This window comes from Microcebus murinus, chromosome 1, assembly GCF_040939455.1.
Source record: "Microcebus murinus isolate Inina chromosome 1, M.murinus_Inina_mat1.0, whole genome shotgun sequence".
Lineage (NCBI taxonomy): Eukaryota > Metazoa > Chordata > Mammalia > Primates > Cheirogaleidae > Microcebus > Microcebus murinus.
In genome coordinates, this window is record NC_134104.1 from 145683567 (window position 1) to 145704179 (window position 20613).

At 41.5% G+C, this 20613-nt stretch overlaps 1 protein-coding gene across 1 annotated transcript in view; it reads right to left on the minus strand.

Annotated features, from left to right (window-relative positions):
- The window catches only part of SCN11A (sodium voltage-gated channel alpha subunit 11), a 79135-nt gene that overhangs the window by 16294 nt on the left and 42228 nt on the right, over nt 1-20613 (minus strand). The window contains exons 13-22 of the mRNA XM_075994292.1: nt 19719-19898; nt 17328-17693; nt 15340-15768; nt 9854-9967; nt 9045-9159; nt 7602-7756; nt 4826-4999; nt 2193-2294; nt 1437-1706; nt 706-759 (exon numbers count right to left, since the gene is read on the minus strand). Coding sequence (XP_075850407.1) covers nt 706-759; nt 1437-1706; nt 2193-2294; nt 4826-4999; nt 7602-7756; nt 9045-9159; nt 9854-9967; nt 15340-15768; nt 17328-17693; nt 19719-19898 — 1959 coding nt within the window. The remainder of the gene's footprint in view (nt 1-705; nt 760-1436; nt 1707-2192; nt 2295-4825; nt 5000-7601; nt 7757-9044; nt 9160-9853; nt 9968-15339; nt 15769-17327; nt 17694-19718; nt 19899-20613) is intronic.

Consider the following 20613-nt stretch of genomic DNA (forward strand, 5'->3'; position numbering starts at 1 on the left):
ATCAACTCTGCAGACACCCAAATACAACGAGACACATGTGCTATGATAGGAAAAAATAAACAAATTTTTCCATTGATTCCATCCTTGACTCAACCATCTGCTGACCCCATGGCTTTGGGCAACTCTCTTCTTTTCTATCCCTCAATTTTACCTGCTGGAAAATAAAAACTAGAATAGATTCCTGAGTATGCTTCAAACTTTGTGAATTTATAATTATTTTTTTTCTTTAACTAGAATTCAACAGTTGGCAATCACTAGAAATCTCTCTAGTCTCCAGGGAGCCATGAGAGGGTCTCTCCTGCTCATATTTAGTCCAGTCTTAAGGTTTTCCCACAATCTGAAACAAGTACCCTTTGACATTTGGCTTCTGCCTGTCCACCCATTTGGAGAAGAGTTAAGAGGAAAATCAAGGCATCCTGTGCTTCGCTGCTTCTGGCTCTATCTCCTACATGAGTGGTTTGTCCTTGGCCACCATGGAGAAAGAAGACTGGACTTTAGAGAATACGGGAGTGTTAGATACTCACCAGAGGATGCATAAGAACCCTTTTATCAGGCAGTGGTATTTCATAGAGTTTTGTCCCAAGAAAGAGAAGGCAGAGTACCCTGGCCCCCTGGAACTATGATGCAATGTCCATGTCATTATGCTATTCCTAGTTTGACCCTACACTTTAGAACTTGGTAGAACTTGGTGGAACACAAACTCACCTCTTTGGAATCAACAGCTGCATACATAATATCCATCCAGCCTTTAAATGTTGCCTGCAGAAAATGCAGAGAAACATGAACACAACTGTAGACTTGCCCTCCATAGACACATGGCATACAAAAGCAGGCAAGGCCCAGCGGGCTGATGAATATAAGATAATGTCGCACCTTTCCAGGACAGAATATTCAAATAAATGAACAGTAGAAGGGAACTCTAGGACACGTGTCTTGCATTTGTTTTTCCTTTCCCATTTGCACAAGATAAAGAGTTTAAAAACAAAAGAAATTTCCACCTTAAAATTTAGTAGAGAAGCTGTGGCCCAACTGCCGATTAAGTCTCTTTCCCAATGCCACATGTATTTGCACTGCCTGTCCAAGACTTGACAATTGTGGTTTAAACAGGCAGTTGCTCAAAACGTCATTACCTACATCTAAGGTGCCACTCCTCTCTGGCTGGAGTTTTGGAGAGCCAGCGAGACACCATATAGGACAAGGTGAGAGATACAGGTCCTTATAGGAGTATCACTGGGAGGTACAGCTCAGTAGTCTACAAAGTTAGAGATGCTCGGTAAGGGAAAATTCTAGGAGGTGTTGGCTCCCACATGAAGAACTAGGATTTGATTCCATCATCTCAGTGGAGTCACTGCATTTCTTTTTTTGGCTGAGAAATGATTTATGATTCTCTCGAGTTTTCTCTCCCTCAGAGTGAAAAACATACCAACAGCACTTACCACCTGCAACAGAGCCAGGTAAGCGTTCCCCACGTTGTCAAAGTTGACTTCCATATTGTGCCAGGAGAAATTGCCATTCTTACATTGAGTTCGGTTGGGAATGACCTCATAGGCGATAGGTAAGCTTGTATCTGTTCCGTTAATGCATCTTCCAAATTTTCCAGAAAAGAAGTTTACACCCAGGATACAAAATATGAGCCAGAAAATGAGGCAGACAAGTAAAACATTCAGAATGGCAGGTATGGCACCTATGAGAGCATTGACCACCACCTTAAGGAAACAAAGTGGAAGAAAAACGTAACAGATGGGCAGGACTCACCATGCTCTTCATCTTCACAGGATGGGCCTGCTGTGCAGGGCTAGGTTTCTTGCAGCTCGGTCTTTATTCTCCACACCCCACTACCCCCGGCCCATGGCAAGTTCTGCTCTTGGTTCCATACCTAATGGGTCCTTTCTGTTGCCACTGAGGGTAACTAGAGAAGTGCCCGGTGATGACGGTGTTAGAAACGTACCAGGCACCTGCTCTGAGATCCTGAAGGGAAGTCAGGGCTCTTCTCGGCTGTCACAGAAGCTCTTTTAGGATAGAGAGTATGTCTTAGACTTTTTTCCACCTCTCAAATTCCAAGCACTGGGCTGGGCGAGAAGCAGCTCAGGAAAAGCTTGGCAATTTAAGAAAATCCCAGCCCAAGAAGAGCACCTGGCCTCTCCGCCTTTCCCTGTGAGCTGAACTTCCACCCTTTGCCGTAGAGAACGTACCTTCATTCCTTCAAACTGGGACAGTGCTCGAAGAGGCCTTAGTGCTCGCAGAGTCCGGAAGTATTTCAAACCCTTTATGTTAATCAGACTGGGCACAGAGACCTGGTGGGAAGAGAAGCCACAGGTAGTACATCTGACTTGGTGTCCAGGGGAGCCAGGGAGGGGTTGAGAGCCCTCTTTCTGAGAGGCATAATGCATCGTGCTCATAGCAACAAGTCAGACCCTGCAGGAAGTGACAGGGCAGAGGGAGGGTCCATTTTTCTCCTAGCAAATCTACAGTCCATTAAGGTGGAAACCATGCATTATCATCATTTGTTTCAGGAAAGACAAAGAAAGCCTGAGAAATTGTTGTAAATTAAAGGAAACCAAAGAGCCATGACAATGATATGCAGTATGGGATGTCGAATTGGATCCTGGATTGGTGTGGGGGCAAGGGGTGGATGGGTGGAGAGAATTAGCCATAGAGTACCTCATGACAATTGACAAAATTTGAAAATGGATGTGGAGTTTAGTATTGAATCAATGTTAAATTTCCTAACTCTGATCACTGTATTATGATTATGTGAGACAATGTCCTTGTTAGGAAATACACACTGAAATGTTTAAGGGCAATGGGCATAACGCTTGCAACTTAATCTCAAGCAGGTTAGATTAAAAAATGGAGAGAGAGTGAGAGAGAGAAAAGCAAAACAAAAGCAGACAGGTGATAACGGTAACAGTTGGTGAATCTGGGGAAACAGTATGAGCATTTCTTTATAATATTTCTTGCAACATTGTTTGCAAGTTTGAAATGATATCAAAATAAAAATTTACAAAGGAAAATTAATTATTTGTTTACTAATATTTCCTCTCATTCAAATAGCCCCTTTTTGGGGAATTAAATGCAATTTTTTTTCCCCTAAAACACTCTCCCCAATGGCACAGGACTGAGGACTGGAAAGCTCTGTTAAGGACACGAAATTAAAACTTGACAATATGCTGCAGTTAAGTTGAAGACCACTTTTTGAAGATCTTTAGCCATTCTAATTAGTTATGGAGAGTCTTCAGAGGCTCAACTTGAAAGAAGTCAGGTTCAGCTGGACAGGAAGTGAATCATGATACTCCTGATCAAGCTGATGTCAGAGTTCGCTACCATCTAAAAACATTCACCACTATTCCTACCAACCTCATAGTAGTAGTGAAGAGAAGTTAAGTTAATATGACAATTCTGTCAACAAGATTTAAACATTTTTAATCAATTTAAAACGTTTGTATTCATAATCATAAAACAGGGTTTTTGTTTATGATGACATTACTTTTGGAGAGAGTTATTTAAGCAGTTTTCTCGCAAATACTCCTTTTGTCCCTACTCAGATGGGAAAGGATGGTGAAGTTTAGCAGTTCTTCTGGCTTTACCAAGTCATTGCCATAAGTGATGTGAAGAGTTGTCCCCTAGAGGGACATAATATTCCTTTTCATCTGGAGCCTCACTCCAGTCTCTGTTCCAACAAATTTAGAGGCATCAATGAGACACTCATATAAAACACTGACATTCTTTCCCACTCTACAGCGCTCTTCATGTGGGAAGTCTTCTGCTAATTTTATCTTATTTTTTTTTCTACATAAATTGCATTTATCACTGCACTTTTTTTTTGTTTTTCAGCCAGTCAAATTTTGAAATCCCTCATGTTGATATGGTTTGCTCCTTTTAACTGTTGTGGAATATTACAGCATATAAATATTCATGTTTTATGGATTCATTCCCCCTTGGTTAAATATCTAGGGTATTTCCATGTCTTTATTATCATGAACAACAGTATACTGGACAGACATGTGCATTTTGCCTGAATACACAGACAAGAGTATTCCTTGGATCTGTTAATATAACAGAAAGTGGTATTTGTGGATTGCGAGTTAGGCTCTTTTGTAATTCTACTTAATAGTGCAAAATGTTCCTTTCAACGGCCGTGCCAATTAAATTGTTAGCAGTGCTTAGAAATTACACCCTCCTATATCCTTCTCAATATTAGATATCTTTCAACTTTAAAGTTTTTGCCAATCTGATGAGTGAAAAGAGGCCTCCCACTTTAACATGCACTCCTATGTTAACTGGTGATATACCTTGGGTGTATTTCTTCATACACTTATTCCTTTTGTGAGTTGCCTGTATAATGCTGCTTAGCACAGAACATTGCTGTGCACATTAAATGAGAGAATGTATATGAACAATCCCTTTATGCTGCCCGGCAATCAAGGTGGGCACCAGCCCCGTCTGTTGGCTGCTGACCTGCTTTGAGAAGTCTTGAAAAGAAATGGAAAACCGGAAGGAGGAGGAAATATCAAGGATACTGAAAATTCTTCTACGTACACATGAGACACAAGTGCTTGTGCAAAGACGTGGAGGAGTGCCGTGGTGGGAAAGGCTGGGTGGTGAGCATGTGACCTGCAGTGTACGAGGGGTCGGACCCAGGAAAGGGTGGACTGCCGATGGAACAATGGCAACTACTTTCCAGTACCGTGAAGGAGCAATATTAATAAGAAAAAATATTTTGGAAAGGCATTCATCTGAGACACATGGGAAGAGCAGCTTGCATAGGACTCCCTTCCCCAACCCCCCACCCTGGTCGGCATGGACACAGCGATGACAAACTTACAACCACAATGATGAAGTCGAGCCAGCACCAGGCACTGGTGAAATACTTTCTAAATCCAAAGGCCACCCATTTCAGACCCATCTCCAGGATAAAAATATATGTGAAAATATTGTCAGTATAATTTAGTAGTTCTTGGATTTGGGGTCGGTTTTTAAGGTGAACATCTTCAAATACCTGAAATGGTAAAATATAGCCATAGGCCAGGTTGCATATTTACAAAAAACTCACTGCTCACTTTACTTTTTACTTTTCTTCCTACTGCAGTGGCTCTATTCAGCGCCTCTCAAGTGCTCACGACATTGAGCCCAAACGCCTTAGTCTACCAGCCCTGGGCCCCGTCATCTCCCACCACAGCCCCCTCCCTTTACCCCAGCGTTCCCGACCGATATTAACATTTTGTATGCACACCATGACACACAAAATTTGGGAAGCCCAGGGCTAGAGCACCCAGGATAAATTACTTTGAATATTAAACACTCATTAAGTGTGATTATGAAAAAGAGATATCCTGGCTTTCAGAGAGACTCTTTTTCATGCTATATCCAAACATTGACCTCACCCAAAGTGTATGTGATTCTTCAGGGTCTATGTAACTGGGGTATAATCTGTTATTTTGGCCTTTACAGGGTTTCTGAGAATGAAAGGAAGGGAAAATGCCTGGTGCTAAACTTGCTCATAACATTTAGGCCAACACTGAAGGCAGGAAAGAGATCAGCCCTGCTGTCAGGGACTAAGGTAAGCTCACAGCCCCACATCTCTGGGAAGAAAGAATGCGAAAAAATAAAACAATCCCACTTCCAACTGCCAAGTGAGTTTTTGACTGGAGAAGGCCTCCATCTCCTCTGTCCTGTTGGTTCCTCTTTTCAGCCGTAAGATCTCAGTTTCACTGATATTTGCTGTAGGAAACCTAACAGAAGGCTGGGTTAGGTGCCCATCCTACAAGCCCCCATGTCACCCACTGTTTCTCTGAGTGTATCATTTAATTGCCTCATCTATCTTGGTCTATAATTGCAAGTCTATAATTGCTCCATCTATCTTTCCTACTCGACTCCAAGCTCCTGGAGGTCAGGGACTTGACAGTTTGTTTGCCTCTTAAGGAAAGACAAATCAGAATTTTATTAGAAGTTAATTTCCTCCCTCACTTTGGAAGCTTAGCAGTAAGCTGGCTCAGCAGGTCTGCGTTAGCTCAATGGATGACCAGCCTGATACCAGCGACTGAGCTTCAGAAGATTCTGCATTGTGTAATAACTAGGCCATGTTATGATCCAGGAAGCTCTCATTATTGCATAGTTGCCCAGACCAGAGCTTCTCAAACTCTAATGAGACCCAAATCACCTAGGGAACTTGTTACCGTGTAAGACTGCATTTCTAACAAGCTTCCTGGTGATGCTGATGCTGCCGGTTCATAGACCACATACAGTGGCAAAGACTAGATGTCTCCTGTTCTCATTTCTCTACAAATAGGTACAAGGGCTGGGTCCTGCTCCTGGCATCCTCCCTCTGCATTGTGTGGTCAGTCTTGCTCTGCCCAGCCTACACTTGCCTTTCTGAAGGCAGATGAGAACTAGGATTGTGTGCCCTCTGGCACGTCCCTGACTATAAATTTTCTCTTTATTGCACCATGGGGCATTTGTCTGTGGCCTTTTGACACCACCACTGCTTTCCCACTGATAGCACAAGTACCACTTGTGGAATAAATCAAAGAAATCTTACCACTGGAATAAGAGTAGATAGCCAGTGAAAATGTAATCGCTAGAAGACTACAGGTCACCCTAGACCCAAGACGAGCAATAAAAATTAATCAAGAGAACTCCCAGGATGCTTTTAGAGGAATTTGCTTTTTGTCTGAGGAATAATTTACATTGCAGTAAGTAGATAAATAGGGCTGTATGTTGATCACAGTCCCCGGTGGGTCTGGTACCTTTCACCCAGAGATCATACAGGTATAAAGCACTAACCAGAAGGCAGGGAGTGTAGGAACAAAGCATTTCTCTGACCTTTCCATTTCCTGGTGACATTTTATGAAATGTTCTGTCACTCTAAATAACAAGGGGGAACATAGGACTCCATTCATTTGACATAGCAAACAATAAGAGAGTTTAGTTCCATATTACTTACGACCATTATAAGGGAAGACACAAGACAGAAGGGAGAGGGAAAGGGAGGAGAAAAATATGTAGGTAAACTGATGGGTTCAGAGTTATTTCCAGACCTCACTGGGACTCACACCACACCTCGGTTTGGAAGGACCATACACATACAGAAGTATCTCACTGTCCTTCCTCTCAAGGGATCATGAGTGATGGAAAATACCAAAGCAACTTATCATATCCTAAACTGGCCCCTGTAGCCCTCTCCCCTAATATTTTATGTTTTAGAAAGCAGCATTGTGGTCTTCAGGAAAAAGGAGAGCGTAGGAGCATTGCTGCCCAAAGGAGGAAATGTGTAGGATACAATGAAGACGTCTAGAAATCCTCCAAGAATAAGGGGTAGATGAATGGGCCTGGGCTCAAGGGGCCAGAATCCAGAGGCCACTGTAAGGCTGTGGGTTGGGTTACTCTTTCACACAGAAAATGCATCTTTGGCTTGGGGGCTTCCCAGTTGAGCACAACTCCAGAAGTCATGCAAACCCCCACCCCCTGAGGGAAGCATCAGGGAAGACCCCACTTCTGCCTGGTATTGCACGTTCACACCCCCCTGCGGGGGGACCAAGTCAGAACGTGGCTCCCCCAGCTGCCCTGACGCCCAACATCCCCACGAGACCATGAGGATTTACCAGTGCCCCACTGCTCAGCAGAATCACAAAGATAATAAAGCTCTCAAACCAACTGTGATTCACAATTTGGTAGCAGGTTTTCCGCAGGTTCCACCAAGTGATGCAGGGGGACTTTCTCTTGTCCATGCTACAACATGGAAAGCAGCAACTCAGGCCTGAAACGAATCAGTAGTGGCGATATCATTAGTGTCTGTAGCCAGTGGCACTCATAGCTCCAACTCTTTGCCTCTCCCTGTGTTCATGCCCCTTGCGATGACCTCTATTTAAATGGGAGAGGTAGAGTCTTTCTAACCCCTTAAATCTTGGCTGAGCCATGTGATCTGCTTTGGCCAGTAGAGTGGAAGCCACAGTGTGCCAGTTCTGAGTCCAGGCCTTGAAAAGCCTTGCATGTCTCACTTGCTCTCTTGCACCATCTCCATAAAAAAAAAAAAAAAAAAGGCATATTCATGCTAGCCCATTGGTCCTGGGAGAAGAATGACAGTCACATAGAGCAGAGCCAAGCTGCCCAGTTGAGCCCAGGCTGTATCTGCTGACTCTCAGGCAACGCCACACATACGGACAAAGCTAGCCAAGACCAGCTGTGATATCCAGCCTAGACCAGCTGAATTGTTCTTTTTGGGCCTAGGTTAGTCCTAAACTTAAAGGGAAATTTTTAATTTTCAGATCTAGTCATTAATTTGTTAAGTCGCTTATTTATTTATGAACACTTGTTGAACCCATTGTCTAAGTCAGCTTCCATTCCCCCATCAGAGATACAGTGCTGATAAAGTCACTGCCTTTGTTTTTAAGGACCTCATGGGGAGACAAGTACAAATAAATTCCCCATGCTGAATACAAGAAATAATGAAGGCCCATAGGAAGAAGCCACTACATTCACTCAAGGAATTAGGAAAGGCTGCATGGATTGCGTACTACGTGCCAGATACTCATCTAAGTGGTTTCTATTAACTCATTTAATACCCACAACAACTCTTTGCCATAGGCACTATTATTATCCTCATTTTATAAATGAGGTGCAGCGAGGTTAACTAAATTGAACAAGTCAAATATGGTGGAAGTGGACAGGCCAGAATTTGAGCCCAGGCAGTCTGGCTGCTGAGCTGGAGATCCTGATTACAACAGCCAAGCCCTTCTCTTGGTCTATGACCTCAAATACATGTGCCAAACAGGTTGGCCCTATTGGGGCTTTCTAGGAAGTTTTCTAGAATGTTTACCCTGCTTGTTGGGCTGGCATGAGTAGAGCCCACTTAAAGCAAGAATTTCCTGAAATCTTCTCTGCTTTGACCTGACAGTGTCCCCAAGAATCCATGGGTGCCCTCTCTTGTTTTTGTCCCCAGTAGAAGGGGAAAGAGGCATTTATTACCATCATCACAGAGCTTCAAAGAAGAACTGAGATCTCATCCAAAGACTCTGTGAACTTGATGCAGGAACACTGCCACTTACCTTTGGGAAAACATCTCTCTGGTACCTTTTTGGGAACCATTTCAGGTAACCGTCTAAATGTATCCTGTAGATCAATGGTGCTACATTCTGATAGTATACTGGTAGCGTCAGACTTCTGCATATCAGAACAAAAGAAAGGGGGTGTCATTTATCAAGACTCTTGCTCACCATGGTAGTACCTAATTCCTCATTGTCAGATTTGTTAGGGAAGACACCAACTAGGCAAAGGCTTCTAGGTATGAGGGGTATCAAGAAAGCGCCCCACTTGATGGGTCCCTTTCTAAGTGCTATGACCAGCCTGACTTCATACTCTCCTTGGCTGAGGAAGAGCAAGGCATATGACAACACAGTTTCTTAACTCTTTTATTCCTAAAGATCATAACCCTGATAGGCTGTCTAACCCCAATTAGGGAAAGGCTACGTTCCAGATACTATAATTTTTCAGCTATCTCAACTGCTGGAATAATAAGCCCAGACCAGTGGCTCTCATTGATTTTTGCCCTCCAGGAGACATGCTGGCAATGTCTAAAGACATTTTTGATTGTCATAACTAGGGGATGCTACTGGCATCTAGTGGGTAGAGACTAAGGATCCCGCTACACATCTTGCAATTCACAGAGAAGCGCACTAGAATGATTAACTGTCCTATTATAGTAGTAAAGTTGAGAAACCTGGCCCAGACCTTTGCTTAAGACTATATTCTGGCAATTTTGTCAGCATCAATGCTGATATTTTTCCATAATGGCTATCCTGGAGAAGGTGTGTGCATGAGCCACATGTTCCTTCTGACATCACCCTAGGAAAATTACCTTTCGGGGATTCTGTGTAGCCAGACAAGTGTCATCTACAGAGAACACGTCAATTTCCACACTTTGAACTCCTGGGCTGGTGGGCTTCTTGGTCTCCTGATGGAGTTCATAGGCCTGACACAGAAAAGCCCAGAATAAAATTAATATTCCTCCTGGATATCTCGTTTGAGATGAAACAAGTTTGAATTCTATTTGGTTTTCTGTTTGTCATGAGCATAGTCTGCAACAGTATTACTTTTCCTTTTCTTTATAAAAACTGCTCCGGGAAAACTCAACATAAAATAATTCTGGGAAAACTACTTGAGGAAAAAGATATTGAAACTTACTGCAAAGTTACATGATCAAAACAGTATGGTTCTAGTACAAAACTCAGCGAATAATTCAGATATGAAACTTATATGGGGATTTAATATATTTTAAGGTGTGTCCTTTCAATTCAATGGCTAAATAATAAATTACTTAATAAATGGCACTCATATATATTGCCATAATATAGTAAAAATAAAATCTATAATCATCTGATATTCTGATAAAGAAACAAATGAGTAAAAATGTTAAAAATTTTCAAAAAATATTTTTTTATTATTTGGGGTACGGAGGGTTTCCTTAGTAAAATAGGAAACCAAAAGGTATAAAGAAAAATATGAAAATATTTCATAATATTACATAAAATTAACAAATAAATTTGGTCTGATGACCTGCAGGTATATCTAAGAAGGATGTATGAAGTCACATTTTAGGTGACTAACATCTATGAGGGTTCCTGAGACTCTAACATTGTAAGGCCATGATTTAAGAACATTTTTCCACTTTGAACACAGGTAATAACTTAGAAAACACACACACACAACTATACACAGAAACACACATAGAAAAAGAGGTAAATGTATCTATGGACTAGACACAGAACAGAAATATAAAGTAGTAACAATTTAAAGCAAGTAGCACCTCTTGTATTTTCCTGGATAGAGCTGGAACCCATTCTACTAAGTGAAATATCTCAAGAATGGAAAAACAAGCACCACATGTACTCACCAGCCAATTGGTATTAACGGATCAACACCTCAGTGGACATATAGGAATAACATTTATTGGGCGTCAGGCAGGCGGGAGAGGGGAGGAGGGGTATATACAAACATAATAAGTGGGATGTGCAACATTTGGGGGATGGTCACGCTTGAAGCTCTGACTCGAGGGGATGAGGGGGCATGGGCAATATACATAACCTTAACATTTGTACCTCCATAATATGCCGAAATTTAAAAAAATTAAAAAAATAAAGCAAATATTAGATAATGGTAACTAAAAGTGCCCTATGTGAGGAAGGGAACCAGAGCTACATTTAAGGTTTGAAACCATGGGCTAGGGTAAAGTTCTTGAAAATGAAAAAAGAAAAGCTGTGGCAAATGCTTGTAATTGCAATTATGCAAAGCTGCATACCTAGGGAGGTAGGAGGAAGTACAGCTTCAGAAATAGGACCTGGGCAAACATACCTACTGGTTCAGTGTCCAAATCTGCAATATGCCCAGTATCACTATTAGACAAGAATCCCAAGTTGCAACATAAGAAATGAAATGTATGCCCCAGAAGGGTTTATCAGAGACAACCACAGAACTCAGACTGCAAAGAAAGTGACGGATCCTCCCACTAAAGATGAGCTTTTAAACTAATATCCAAAATATATGAGGAAACAAACATAAAATCAGTAGCATTCCAAAAATGAATAACTAGGAGGTGAATTTACTTGAGAAAAAAATGAAAGCAATATCATAATCTGAAATTGTCTTTAAAATTAATGTTTAGAATTTAATAAAAAAAAGATAACTAATGTATAGAGTTTCACTTCCTGGATGACAACATGAAAAGCTCTACAGATATTCTCCCCAGGGAAATAAGAATAAGTGGTGAAAACTATTAAAAAATCATTTAAAGTCTCTAGAAATTGTCCTGAGGGCATGCATCAAAGGATGAAACATTTAAGAATATATACTAAAATTCAGTAAGAACAGCAGAAGTCTATGGCACCTAAGCCATGACCTACTCTCTCCTTCCCCAACCCCAGCCCAGTTTCTTAGAAGTTCCACTCTAGGCAGAGGAGGCCAAAAAGAAGGGGCTCAGCTTCCAACCAAGGGCTACAGTATCTTATCAGGACCTGCAGGCCACCAGTGTTTCTCATCTCCTCCAACTCTGAGTTGAAGAGTCTAAATTCTTGGTAAGTGTGGCCAAAAAGTGTACTCCTTTTCCCCATCTAGCCCCAACTCATAGGACAGAGACTCTACCCCACAAGAAGCAGCCTGAGAACAGTGGAGCCCTGAGCATCCTCACTCAAGCTTACTTGTAGGACTACAGGAGGCTACCAGAAGAGGGAAGCTAAGAAGATGAGAGGCTACTGCCCCTGCTGAGTACCTGAAATAGTGGCTAAGATATTTTGCCCAGGCTGGGAAGCAATTCCTAAGAAAAAAGAGCTCTGAAGCTGTGCTGGAAAGAACTGACTTCATTTGAAACAAAGTGTGGGAGAAGTTCAGGCTTAAGAGAGTTCTTGAAAACAATGGACATTGTGATAGCAAGCAAATAAGAAGAGGCTAGGAGCTCTTCTTCATTAAAGGCATAGGCCAGCAAGTTCATTGCAGAGAATCATAGAAAGAGACAGCTAAAAAGAACCCCCCCTGGAGTCAAAACAAATCTCAAGGTCTGGCATTAAAAGCTACCCCTTCCTGAATTTAATTGAATCAGACTGTTGAGCAATTTATGCCTTGTGGGTTGTCAAAGAAAATAGAGCAATTATCCAGCAATTAGTTGAGCTTAAAATCTGAGTGTAATACCAAATGAGGCAGATGGCTTAAGAGAAATCATAGAAAGAGACAGTCAAATAGAGTTCTGCTAAAACAACAATCATCCTAGACTATGTGCACATCCAAGGCTGTACTCTGTGTGGTGACACCAAAGATTTCACATTGTATGTGTGTGGAGGAGGGTGGGTTGGAGAGAGATAGACATCACTAAAATACTCTAGCCAAGTCACCATTTAATAAACGAGCCCCAGAGAGGATAAAGAGGACTCAGTTCTAGATTTTCTACAATATATTACTTAAAATGTCCAACTATTAGCAAAAATGATGAAATGTGCAAAAATAGGAAAATGTGATCCATACATAGGAAAAAATCAGATAACAAGAAACTGCATGTGAAAGGGCCAAGATATCAGAGTTAACAAAGAATGTAAAGCAGCCCTTATAAATATGACCAACAAACATATGAAAAAATGTTCAACATCACTAATCAGTAGGGAAATGTAAATTAAAACCACGATGAGATACCACCTTACCCCAGTCAGAATGGTCATTTTTAAAAAGTCAAAAAACAACAGATGTTGGAGCAGATGCAGTGAAAAGGGAAGGCTTATACACCATTTTAGGGCATGTCTATTAGCACAACCTCTATGGAAAACAGTATGGAGACTTTTCAGAGAACTAAAAGTAGACCTACCATTTGACCTAGCAATCCCACTACTGGGGATCTACCCAAAGGAAAATAAGTCATTTTATTTAAAAAGACACCTATACTTGTATATTTACCACAGCACAATTCACAACTGCAAAGATATGGAATCAACCTCAGTGACCATCAATTGATGAGTGGGTAAAGAAAATGTGGTAAATACCATGGGATAATACTCAGCCATGAAAAACAATGAAATAATGTCTTTAGCAGCAACTTGTAGGGGACTGGAGGCCATTTTTCTAAGTGAAATAAGAAATGAATGAAAAACCAAATACCTCATGTTCTCACTTATGGGTAGGAGCTAAGCAATGGTTATACATGGTCATACAGAGTGTCTTAATAGACATTGAAGACTCAGAAAGGGGAGGTGGAAGAGGGGTGCTGGATGGAAAATTACCTATTGGGTACAATTTACACTATTCAGGTGATGGGTAAATTAAAAGCCTAGGACTCCTCCACTATGCAATTCATCCATGTAACAATAATCCACTTGTACCCCCTAAATCCAGTTAAATAAAAAATTAAATTGAAATGGATCATGGACTTGAACCTGAGAGTTAAACCTATAAAATTCTAAAAAAAAAAAAATTAGAAAACTTTTGCAACTTTAGGGTACATTAAGAAAATATGCCAGGTGCAGTGGCTCATGACTATAATCCTAGCACTTTAGGAGGCCATGGTGGGAGGATTGCTTGAGGCCAGGAGTTTGAGACCAGACTGAACAAGAGTGAGACTCCATCTCTACAAAAAATGGAAAAATCAGCCGGGCATGGTGACATATGCTGAGGCAGGAGGATCACTTGAGCCCAGGAGTTGGAGGTTGGTTGCCAGGAGCTGTGATAACTGCACTCCAGCCCAGGCGACAGAGTGAAATTCTGTCTCAAAGACTAGAAGAAAATATGGCAATATACATATCATACAAGGGACTTGTATTCAGACTCTGTAATAATCTCTTACAACCCAATAGTAAGAAGACAAATCCCTCAATAAAAGTGAGCAATAGACAAACCCACCAGAATGATTAAAATTAAAGAGGTTGACAACACCATTGTCACATTGGTAAGGATGTGGAGCAACTGGAACTTCCATTCCCTGCTGGTGGGAATGCAGTATGTTTCACCTATGTGGAAAATTCAGAAGTATACAAACAGCCCCTGTTGCATCCAGAATGGTTATTTATTTAATGCGTCTGGTATGGTCTGAATGTTTGTGTCCCCCCTAAATTCATATGTTGAAATCCTAACCCTCAAGATGATAGTATTAAGAGGTGGGGCCCTTGGGAGGTGATTAGATCCTAAAGGAGAGCTCTCATGAGTGAGATTAGTATGTAAAAGAGACCCAAGGGAGCTTGTTTGCCCCTTCCACTATGTGAAGACACAGTGAGAAGATGCCACCTATGAACCAGAAGTGGGCCCTCACCAGACATCAAATCTGCAGGGACCTCGATCTTGAACTTCCTAGCCTCCAGAAGTGTGAAAAATGAATTTCTGTTGTTTAGAAGCTACCCAATCTATGGCAGTTTATTATAGCAGCTCAAAGAGACTAAGACAACATCCATTGCCTTCACAATCCCCAACAGCCCTCAACTCTCACCACCCCTCACCCACGAGACTGGTCCCTGCAGAGACTGAGTTTGTTCCTACCATTGTCTCTTTTTCCAATCTATTCACTTCATCTTCCACAACCCATTTGTCACTTTCCAGCCAATCCAAACTCTAGATTCTTTTATGGTTTCTTCCCCTGTCCCCTCAGCCCATTCTGATCTTGCTCCCCTCTGAACTCTTCTGACACCTCTCATCCACTCCACATGTGCAGGGCCATGATTATAACCTGCCCTGGGATGTGCATATGGGTACCAAAGAGCAGCCACCACATCTCCTACCTGGTATTATCCCAGCAGAATGCTCAGAAGGGGCCAGGCAATCTGTTCCCTGTGGTAACTCTAGCTTTGTATGATCTCTAAGTCTATGTGTGCACCTTCATACCTGTCTTTCAGCCTCAGATTTTGTGGTGGGCTGTGCATTTTCTTCACTAGGAGATTCAACATCATCTTCTTCTTCTGCAAGTGGGGCCAGCCAAGTCCGATCATGCCCAATGCCCAAGGTCTTTGGTGTAGAGGTTAGTACACCAAATGCCTCCTGGGTCTCTGGTCCCCTTTTCATCTTTGTGACCAGGGGAATGATGTCTTTGCTCTCTGCAGCAGGACCTCCTGTCGCTTCTTCCTTTGGTAAGTTTTGCCTCCTGCAGCACTTTTGACAGAAATGCTCAAGAGTGTGCATTACAAACCAAAAAGCCCGGCGGAACCGAAGCAGGGCTAACTGGACTTTAGTTTTCCTGGCTTCTCCTTCTACATTTCCATCTCTCTCCTCATTGCTAAAGGAATTGAGCAGTAAGGCAATGAAGAGGTTGAGCACCTAGGAATGGATTGGGTAACAAGGGAGAATGGAAAATTTAGCAAAGGAAAGGACACAGTGTGTTTCCAGGATAACTTTTCCCCAAGACTAAAAGCAGAATCAAATGAGAGTTCTACATTCTGCTGTATCCCAAGAAAGTTAATCTTTAAAATAAATGAAAGAAGAGAAGATTGAGGAAGGAATAGAGACAGTATGACAGAACAAAAAAAGTTGAATTCAGCTGTTAGTGGCACCAATAAAAAAAAAATTGAAGTTAAAGGGTGTGAATAGCCAAATTCAGTTTACATACATATAAAAACATGTAAGTATAGACCTTGGCCAGAGTAAAGCAGAGAAGGATAATCATGGGGCAAAGTTAAGAGTGTGTCTTCCTTGGGAATCAGCTGGATCATGAGCTTGTATTTTTACCGGAATTGCCCACAGGTATATGGATCTGATATCCAAGGCTATTGTACAATCCTCTCCTGTTTGCACAATTTGAGAGATAGTGTACTCTGTGCAGTGTCTTTAGTTTCTGTTGCAGTAACCTTAATCAGGTACTGGGGCTGAGCCAGAGGGGTTTGGACCAAATCTGCAACTCTTCCATTGGAGCACATTGCACTTTAAATTCAGATCATCCCAACAGCTTCCTTCTGGGGTTTTTGGCTTACACTTACCCTCTAATCCATCATCTTTACCTTTTTCAAATTCCTTTGTTTGTGGCTCTTATCAGCTCAAAAATAAACAGCCTTGTGGGTGTAAATGGGTCTAGTCACAGGCCTCAGCTGCACGGTGAGAATTCCAGATCTTGGTGCAAGCTCTCCTCTATTTGCCTAAGTAGCCCTCCTTGCCTCTTGAGTGGTCTTCTTAAGTACCATATCTTCGTCCACAAATCCTTTCTCAATGCTCTCTCCTCACTCCCAGTGGTGATGCCTTGCTCTTCTGAACTTTTATATCATTTACTGTCTATGTACACCATTTATAAGGAACTTAGGATAAAGCTATCGTGTGGAGATAGTTAATTATATTTTCACAATAGCCCCAACCTGATTCTGAAGATCTTGTGGTCAAGCATCCTTGTGTGTCTTCTGTCTCTTCATATCTTCACTAGAATTCCCTTAATCAGCCTCTCCATAATACCTATGCTTTCAGTTGCAAGCAACAGACACAAGCCAGCTTACCCAATAAGAAAATGTAACATAACGAGAAGTTTGGAAATAGAACAGGGGACCAATTATGACACAAAGACAGGTTTGTTTCATCTTCCTACTCTAGTTTCTTCAGTGTTTGCTTTGTCTTAGGCTGGTTCTTCCCTTTACATGTAAAGAGATGTCCGCTGGAGAAACCTGGGAAAGATATCTCGTTTTTAAAAAGTGTATACGGGAAAAAATGGTTGAATGTGCCAAGGAGATTTTGTTTCATGATTATCATAGTTTCCTCAAACTCAATTCAAATGGATATTTAAATTAGTTGGCATTATATTTGCAATAATAATTTTCACTAGTGAAGTGTTGCAAAAGAAGCTAATGAATTTGAAAGGCATGTATTTTTTTTGGGAAAAAAAAATCTAAGAAACTTACCACAAGTTTTCCTATCACCATGATCAACACAAACACAATAACACACAATGGTATGTCCGCTTCTTGCATACATTCCCACATGTTTTCGATCCATTCCCCACAGAGGATGCGGAATACCACCAAGAAGGAGTGGTAAAAATCCTCCATGTGCCAGCGCCGGTAACAGGGGGGAGGAGTGTCACACAATTTTGTACTTTTTTTGGAGTTGAATCTAGAGCCAAAAAGCTGCATGCCAACTACTGAGAAAATAAAGACCACAATGGCCAGGACCACAGTCAGGTTTCCGAGGGCTCCAACGGAGTGGCCAATTATCTTTATTAGTGTGTTTAAAGTTGGCCAGGATTTGGCTAACTTGAAGACTCTCAGCTGTAAAAAAAAAAAAAAAGACAACAAACAAAGATAGAAGAAAAGCCAGTTAAGGACAAACTCCTTCTGCTCTTCTATATAGCAAATGGCATATTTTCAAACAGCGCTTATGACTCCCAAAACTCCTTTCCAGGCCAAATCCATCCTAAGCATAGTCCCCAACTCCCTGTGCCAATCTTATATTCATCTGTATCTACTTTTTGATTTAAAAGTGGAAATATTTTATTCTAATTATTTTTAATGGTAAAGACTTTGGGGCCAGCATAGTGACTGAGCATTATTATCATATAATAATTATTATATAAAATGAATGATTATTATATAAAATGAATGTTTTAGAATTGTATATAATAGACCAGAGGTTAGCAAACTCTGGCCCGAGAGCCAAATCTAACCCATTGCCTGTTTTTGTATAGCCTGGTCAAGATAAGAATGTTCTTTACATTTTTAAGTGGTTGAAAATAATCCAAAGAAGGATAGCTCACGACATGAGAAAATCATATAAAGTTCAAATGTCAGTGTCCATAAATAAAGTTTTAATAGAACATAGCAATGCTCCTTGGTTTTCCAATGTCTGTGGCTACTTTTGTGCTACAATGGCAAAGTGTAATGGTTGTAACAGAGACCATAGGCCCGTAAGGCTGAAAATATTCACTATCTGGCCCTTCACAGAAGAAGTTTGCTCATTCCTGCATTATATAATTCAGGCCGTAAGTTTGAATCTAAACCTTTTAACAATGATGACAGAAATGTGACATTTTGTACTCAGGAGAGAAAAGGTAAACAGCTATTTAAGATAGCTAAGAGAAATTTTATTCACAGAACCCCACAGACTATGGGAAATAATCTTAAAGAAACCTTAAAGAAAACACAGCAACTAGCTTTAAGGTTGTTTCTTACAGTCACTTTCAATGTAAACTGGTGATTTCACTGCAAAGGGCAATCCTGTTCAGAATCAACTATTTGGGGATGGAAATATTGCGGGCCAATAAGATTTATGCCCAAAGACAAGAACCGTCATTGTCTACTCAAAATGGAACTAGAGAAACCCTAGGAAGAAATCGTGGTTCTAATTTCATATACAGACAATGCCACAAAGTTCCTTGCTTCAGAGCGTGACTGTGAGAAGCGTAGGCAAGGGTAAAGCAATGTAATTTTGGTCACCTGAGTGCCAATAAAGCGTTAGTAGAGAAGCCTAATAATGCTTGACTTTGAGCAGTGTTACTGAACCAAGTGTCTCTACAGGCTTGGAAATCCTACCCATACCCACCCCAAAAAGTAAATATCTTGGAAAGAAGACAAAAGCCCATCTTAGAGGTTTCCCAATTCCCCTTTTAGATGTGATTTTTTTCTGTGGTTTTCTATCTGGACCTCTTCCGGGCACCCATCACACTCTACTGAGCACTGTGGCTCCCTTTTGGCCCAATCTTACACCACCTGGTACTGCAAACTCCTTGAGGATGCTGATTTCTTCATCTTTCTGCCTTCCCTCATGTCAGCTCCTATTAGGTACTCTGCAAAGGTTGCCAGAATGCCTCCAAATGAGCAGATAGAGGGCAAAACTATAGACCAGGAATGTGACCCTGGCAGCAGTGAGAAGGGACCTTATTGTGGGGCAGCACTTGCTGGCAGCACACCCATCCTCTCCTGGGCTCTGTATTTGTCACTCCCCTCGGTGAGTCCAGTGTGAAGGTGCCTGCCTTAGATCTCCATGGGGCGGGAGAGCATTGGAGGGGTCTTGCTCAAAACAAGGCACAGACTCTTGATACTGGGAGACACAATTTGGCATCTGGTTGCCTAAAGGGTCACCTGTGGGTGGGTGGGTGATAAGTGTCCAGCTGCGAGAAGACACACTTGGGGCTCCAGAGGGTATTAAAAACCCGGGTGAGAGGAGGAGGGGTGCAGTTTGGGTTCTGGGGTTAACTATGGTAGATAAAAGTGTAGTGCAAGATAGCCATTGAACTCACTCATGACTCTTCAAATTTGGGAAGCTAAGAGACGCAGTGGAACAAGAAGGTGCCTTACCACTCTGAAGGAACGTAAGAATGGCCACTGTTGTTTTCCAGAGAGACCGTTCATCACATCTGCAAAACTCAGAACAGCAACAATGCTGTCAAAAATGTTCCAGCCTCGGCAAAAGTAGTGGTAGGGGTCGAGTGCGAGGATTTTTAGGCACATTTCTGCTATGAAAATGCCAGTGAAAACCTACAGCAGGACAAAGAAGAGTGAAAAAAGGAAGCTCACTCTCCTGGAGACACACTTTTAAGAATGGTCTTAAACAGAGAGTGACAAAGCAATGAAAAGCATTCTCATGGTTGATACACTACACCCTGAAGACCAGGCAACAGAAACATTTCCTGCTGCAGCCATGAACCTCACCCTGCCTTTGCTTCTCTTTCCATCCCTCCATGGTGCCCAGCCTAGTGTTCCCAAGCTCACAGATATCAGGATGGAAAATGAATAGCATTTCCCATCCTGTTGAAAATAAGGCAAAATTGGCTTCTTGGTAGATAGCATGGTGATAGAAAGTATCAGGCAATTTTTTGTCTGAATTCTCTTTAAATACCAATTAAAACTCCAAAATGGGGGGAAAGGGAGGGTGCACAACAGCTCTGAAAACTAAGGATAAATATCCTCTGTAAACCAGGATCCAGGAGAAGTTCACCTAACCAGTCAGTCTCAACACTTTGATCAGAAAAATAATAATAAAACAAAAAAAGGAGCTCATATCAAAGAATTAGGAAACAGAGAAAAATGTCTTTGAGCAACTCAGTATATAGGATAAGCCCTAGATTGCTTATGGTTGAAAGAAGGATTAGTGAATCAGAAAATAATCCTAAAAATTCACTCAGAATACAGGGCTCGTAATCCCAGAAGAAAATATCAAAGAATAAAAAGGAAAGGCAAGAATTACAAAAAG